We start from the raw sequence: 7,066 nt of genomic DNA, 5'->3' as shown, positions 1-7,066 counted from the left end.
TGTTGTCTAACAAGAGGAGAAAGAAGATGTTATTGAATTTTTTCATTTAAAATACCACTAATTATGTATCTGAGTATCATTATGGAAAAGTAGATGAATTAGGCTACATGGAAAAAAAAAACAAGAGCAGAATATCTTCACTGGTTGAAAAGTTGTCATATTAAAAGTACACAAACTTTAACAGTGTTTTTTTCTGTTTTCTTTTTTTTGGCGCTTACCTGGTTTTCCCTCTAATGGCCTCATATATAATCTGTAGGTTGCTTACAAAATCAAAAAAATCTTCATTTGACAGGAAAATGTATAACTAATTTTGTGTTTCATTAACATATCCATGGCCTGCTGACTTAGATGTAACACAGATCCGAAATTTTTACCAATTTCATGCATAAGGAAGCAGAATAGAGATATTTCCCCATGCAAGAAAGAATTTCATTCGTGTCTCATATATTGGGGGGGGGGAAATCACATGACAATTCTGAACCATCAAATTTTAAAGTAATGTTTGCAGTTTTCACATGTTCTCTTAGCATGATGATGTCATTTTAGGGGGTTCTCAGGAGCAGTTAAGTGTACTGCGGAAGAACTGTGTTTCTCTGGCAATAAAACCCGCCATACAGTATATACAATGCTGTTGTACTGTATATTCTCAACACTAACTCTTACATCATGCCAGGGCCTGTTTAAGCTGAACAAAGTCATCCAGAGATAACAAGAGTAAAACAAACAGGCATCAATGCAGTGAAGGTATTATGAGGACTGCATACATGAAAGGAAGAAACTTTGACAATATGACAGACAGCAAGAAGAAAAGATGAGAAACTGCACCAACACATATGGGATTTTATATTCTACATTGTACCACTGTGCTAATACTGTAAAGTACTGTATTGTCAACGTTATCTCTAACATCATGCCTGGGATTGCTTCAGCACTTTAGTATGATGGCTGTTGTTTTTATTTTGTTCTGGCTTCCCCTAGATGGTTTTATTCAGCTTAGGAGAGACTTTTCAAAATGGGAGTTTTAAGTATAGCTTTCTTAATCTCTTCAATACTAGAGGCCATTCCTGAGTTAAGTAAAATCATCTGGAGATATTATTATAAGCAATAATGGACTAAAATATGATGACATTACACTGAAGGATGTGAATAGAAGTAAGGAAGCTTGGTAGTATGAAAGAAGGTATCTCCATGTTGCACTTGAGTCTTTCTCCCTTTATGAGACACTACTCTGCTACACGAAGGGAGGTAAAGGATGGGCTCTTGTGCTGTGTACTGATGTAGTGCATTACCTCTTTTGCCCTCATATAATTTCTTTGGGGCCCAGTTTTCTATTGAGTTAAGGTGCTCCAACTAGGTGTGGACCAGATGGGTTTGCTTCTCAGGGTTGGCTGGGTTTACTGATTATATGATGCCACACAACAGCGAGCAACTGGTCACTGTCACCTTATATGCCTGGAATGAGTAGCAGAGCCCTAAGCCCTTCTGCTCCTGATGGGCCAATACTGGATTGAATGATGAATGGATGGAAGTTTCTAAGGTACAGATATAGTATTTAGATATGTATGCCTTATGTGTATACAAAGGTTAGATAATTAACAAGCTCAGATATAAAATATTCCCTATATAATATACACCACATTTTTACAAAATGGAGTTACACTGTGTCATAAGATTTCAGGCAGTAGATGGGGCAGCTGAGTTACAGTATGGCTGGCAGGAGGCTTGACTCATGCCGAGGTGGTCTATTTAACACATAAACAGTAGACACTGGCCACTGAAAACATTGCCAAGAAACACTGTCTGCATTCCAGTCAAAAGTATGGCATGCTATCTAGGGAATGCAACAAGAGGTATACATTACATAATAATGTATGCAGTATTTGAATACATGTAATACATTACAGAAACTATCTCTAAATATATATTCATTTATAAATAATGCCTAACATTAAACATATAACTTGGAAAGTATGTAGTATGTACTGAGATGTAGTATGTACTACATGAAAAGTATAGCTCTAAGAACAGGTTACAACAATATAAAAGTACATTTGTAATTAAGAAGAGACCATTAGAGTTGGTAATGGAGGGAACACAGACATCACAGTGACTAAAAAAAATCTAATATAGGTATGGCAAAAGTGGTGCTGCAACCATCTAAGGCACTTCATAGCACCAGCTTGAGTAATACAACCTGTCAAAAAACAGATAAATAAAAAAGGGTAGAATGCACATCAACATTTTTACTGTTGAATAAGTAAATGAAAATTTGGGAAGTAGTCAGGATCTCAAAAAATTACAGAAACAAGGGGGGAATGGCATGAGCACTGCATGGTGAGGATGAGTGGGAACCAAGGAAAAAGAGGAAAGGGCATCACAAGTCTTGCTCATGCTATCACATGTAACTCACACTTTTTTTTTTTTTTTTTTTTATCCATAATGAACTTGGTATGAGTACCCCAACTGCTAGACACCACTCAGCCTTTTAAATAGCAAACTGAGTCAAGTGCATTGGCCATATCACAAACAATACTGTAGCCCATGATTTACAACACAATTTTATTAATACCATAAGTTACAGTATATCTACTTCACTTTCACCTGCAATCCAAGCTGAGCTAAGAGTTGAGCAGTTTGTCTCTAATCTTTGGGACATTGTACACTTAAAAGTGGAAGTTTTGCTTGTATTATTATTATCAGTGTTACTCAGTATTGTCTAATGATTCTGGGGAGAAACTTTGAACCAGGCTGAAAGTTTCAACCTAACCCATAATAATTTATGCCATACTCAAAGGTATGGAGAGTGCTTCTGGTATACAATTGTGCAGGAGTACAATTGGAAATGTAGAGCATAAAAGTATGAGTCTGAAGACAGTTGTATTACAGTCTGGTTACATATGGAAGGACAGCTACATGAAACATCTTATGTGACATCATCATCTCACTGATTCACACACAATTATGTACAACATATCAGTTTTGAGCAGATGATGAGAAAAGACCCTCAGGACCCTCACTAGTATTGTTGGTTGCACTTCATTACATATGCTGAGCAAAGTAGATTCCATGTGGATGTCTCATACACCTGAGTGGATACATCCACAACACTTCTCAAATGTAAAATATACCATATATATACAAATGTGAAATAAGGTAGCTGAGGTGAAGAATAACAAGAAGTGTGGCACAACACACCTCCTCAACCTTGGTCCTCGGTGCACCTGGGCCATTAATCATAAGGCCCAGCTGGCCACATTTGTACTGTGCATTAACAGGTCCGCGTGTGGCACAAGGCAATCACAGCGACATTATGTCCTAGGCTGGGTAGACCTCAAGGTGACCCCAACTGCTCCTCGCTGTCTGAGGTGGCCATGAGGGGTGGAGGTGCCTGCCGTCGTTGACGGAGAAGACCAGGGTCGAAGTCTGGGTGGCGCTTCGCATGTTTGCTGCAATAACAAACATTTACATTAATTTTCATGTCTCTACTGTCAACCTGAGCTCAGCAGACAATGAAACACTTAGTAAGGAATAAGAGCTGTACATAAACTGTACATGAAGAAGCTACTCCACATAATCTAAGGGGTTATTCAATGAATGATTCAGTAACAACCTGTATAGGGAATCATGCATATTAGCATGAAATGCTATCAAGACAATATTGTGTGCCCAACCATGTCTGATTCTTTGTTATGTTCTCCTAAACTGTATCATTCTCAGTACTTCCAAGAAAGTAATTGCTTTAACAAAAAGACCGTCAATATTTTAAGAAACATTCATTAGGGAGGCTTTAACATCAGTCAAACATTAACCTTTTCATGGCACGAGATCTCTTTCTTATAATTTTGGCTAATGCAAACCAATTTTATTCAACTGAAAAGTAGATGGTCACCTTCAGAGTTAAGAAGTCTCCAGAAATCTATCCTTTTCTAAGCATGAAAAATTTTACCCTTTTTATTCAGTTTACCACCCACTACTTTTACTCACTTTAGGAGTGGTTTTAATACCCTATTATTTAGGGGTTAAAGAAAAATTTGATTCATATCCAAGCATTTGATTACAGTGTATACTCTGACAATTCAGTATATATATATATATATATATATATATAGAAGTGCCGTGTCATCAGTCACGTCTCACTCCAATATTGATATTTAACCATTCACCTAGGTGCTTATCCATGCTTCACTACCATCATAAAAACTGTTAATGGCATTCAACAGCTTACCTTTTACATGCTACATATGAAAAGCCTTCCATGATCCATCTCTGTATGCTATTTCCATCACTTCACAAATATTGCAAACTGCACATCACAGGGTATAATCCTCTACTTTACACCACAATTCCACCCATTCCAGTTTCTTCTAATCCCCCTTACAAAAGCTAACATGTTTTTAGAATGCCTAGCTGCACTGTACAGTGAAACTAAAACAGCAACAATTCCAGTCTGATCTTATTTGATACAGTCATGCTAAATCATACAAAATTAGACACACTTAGGCCACTGCAGGTTCTTTCAAGAATATTCAATAAGTCCACTGCAGTCCATTGAGAAGTCTCCTGGTCCAAGTACTTGTATGCTGGTTCCTTTGGGCCCATTCATATCCAATTCGTTTATTTTGGTTTAGACAAGTATGTTTAGGATCTCTTCAAGTACTTTTCAGCCCAGCCAGGTTAATTCAGGTCCACTTATGGTACATGTATGAGTTTTAATGCTCATTCCACTTTAGACTAATCAAATCAGGTCCATTAAGGCTATTCAATATCCTTCTAAGTTAATTCAGGCCACTATAAATAATTTTGACTATTGCCTGTACACTTAACATCCACCATGACCAACTGGAGAGACCCTGAGGTGGAGGGATCTGAGCAAAATGTTGCAGGAGACTGTGCAGCTTGAAGAACAGCCAGCAGCAGGTTATTAAAAAAAATATATATAAAATAATGCAAGGAAAGAAATCTGTCTAACCAGTTGCATGTACACTATCTTTAAGTATTTCGCAGTGACTGAATTGGTAGAGAGACAGCCTGCAGTCCTAATGGGCTCAGGATTGAATCTCGGGTGGGGCAGAGAATAGTTTGAGGATTTGAAATTCATAAAAGCAGACTTTACTGATCTATCAGAAGACCCGCCACCGACATGTCGCAAAAATACCCCCGCTAATACCAGTACATGGCCTGTATGAGACAGCCCTAGCATGTATTCAATATGGATGGTGGATGTTAGCACTGAAGTGGTAACATGAGGAGGTGTGTAGGAGGACTACTGAGCCTTGGGATAATCCCTGAAGCCTTTGCCCAGAGTCAGACACATTTTATATATATATATATATATAAAAGCCAGCTCAAATTCTGTCAGGTCAGGTAACACCCATCTAAGTTACTGATATGAAAGTTTACAAATCAGACTGACCATCAGATCTGACTCACTCTGGGTTTATGATATCCAGTGAAGTTTGTTCAAATGAATCCCAGTGAAGGCAATGAACACTTGTGCAAAATAATCTACTTTATTAAAGCTGTCGTCCCTACCTATGTCTATGTTTGGGAATAGTGGGCAGAGTTTAGGGAAATGACATTACAAGTTTCAGCATTTCTCCCACAGGCTGATCATAGGTGGAAGGTGCACAGATTATGACATGATGGGTACTGGTGCATCCCCTTAGTTCGTTAGAATAAAGGGAGGTGGTTCATGGCGTGAAATTACAAGTTTCAGTGCTGTTCACTGGCTAAGGGATTAATGGGAGAAAACTGTGCTTGCCCTTGAGGTCAACTGATTAAATGACCCCCATGCACAGAAACTTCCTACAGTTGTGGAAAACCAGTTCAAATTTTCAGCACCTCTCATTGGCCAAGGGCTTAGTGGGGAATAGGGGTAACTACAGGAGACTTGTCCTCAAGCTGACTGTTGACTAGTTCACCCCCCTGCACCATACCTCCCTACTGTTGCTGAAAGTCAACCCAACCTCAGCACTTTTCTGCCAAACATACTGCACTGGATAAATCTTTTGGTGAGTTCTGCACTTTTGCCGATCCAGTGTGTGTGTGTGTGTGTGTGTGTGTGTGTGTGTGTGTGTGTGTGTGTGTGTGTGTGCGCGCGCGCGCGTGCGTGCGTGCGTGCGTGCGTGTGTGTGTGTGTGTTGATTAAAAGGAGCTATGCTTGTACTGTCCCATCTCCATAACTACTAAAGTTCAGCTTGGTTCTGAAATCAATGAATATCCTTGGCATTTATCACCCCTTTATCCAGGTTATTCCATGCTTCAGTAGTTCTGTAAGGGAAGCTATATTCTTGATGTCTCTCTTGCATGTGGTCCTTTTTTTTTCCATGACCCCTTGTTTCTCTTTCATCCCACAAAAACAGATCCTCCCTATCAAGGTTCGCCATTCCCTTGGATACTCAGCACACATTACTCAGATCTCCCCTTATCCTTCTCTTTTCTAGAGTTGGGAGATTTAATCTTAACAGTCTTTCCTCGTATGGTAATTCTCTCAAGCCAGGTACCGTCTTTGTTTCTACTCTTTGTATTCCTTCAATCCTTCTTACATCCTTGTTTTATGTGGTGACCATAACACTGCTGCACATTCCACCCTTGGGTTACTCATTGATACAATCAACTTTTTCATCATCTCTTTGTCCATATAAGTAAACGGAACTCTTATGTTTCTCAAAAGGTTATATGTATCTCTAGTGATCTTGATTATGTGATTTTCTGGTGAAAGGTTGTCTGAAAACAGTACCCCTTAGTCTTTCTCTTCTTTAGTTTTACTAATTAATTCATTCCCCATTCTGTATTTTCCTGTTTTTGTCTCTTTGTACTCTTTCCAAATTCCCTTACTTTACATTTCTTTGCATTAAATTGCATTTCCCACCTTTGACTCCAGTCAGATACTTTATCAGGGTCGTTCTGCAGCTGTTTGCAGTGTTCCTCTTTTTTCATTTTCCTTAACAGCTTATCATCATCTGCAAACAGATTTATATAACTGTCTATTCCTTCCACCATATTATTTACATACACCAGGAACATGACTAGTGCCAAAACTGATCCTTGAGGTACACCACTAATT

General features: G+C 38.6%; 1 protein-coding gene across 1 annotated transcript in view; it reads right to left on the bottom strand.

Moving 5' to 3' along the window:
* Window positions 1–2,352: 2,352 nt before the first annotated feature.
* Window positions 2,353–7,066, bottom strand: part of LOC145414856 (uncharacterized) — an 80,391-nt gene continuing 75,677 nt past the window's right edge. Inside the window, exon 3 of the mRNA XM_080284276.1 lies at window positions 2,353–3,446. Within this exon, the coding sequence (XP_080140402.1) occupies window positions 3,332–3,446 (115 nt within the window). The 3' untranslated portion in view covers window positions 2,353–3,331. The remainder of the gene's footprint in view (window positions 3,447–7,066) is intronic.

The sequence above is a fragment of the Coenobita brevimanus genome, chromosome 101, assembly GCF_032717465.1.
Source record: "Coenobita brevimanus isolate Jiangsu-jjx chromosome 101, ASM3271746v2, whole genome shotgun sequence".
Lineage (NCBI taxonomy): Eukaryota > Metazoa > Arthropoda > Malacostraca > Decapoda > Coenobitidae > Coenobita > Coenobita brevimanus.
Note: the sequence above shows the minus strand (reverse complement) of the source record. Positions and strands in the feature narration are given on the sequence as shown.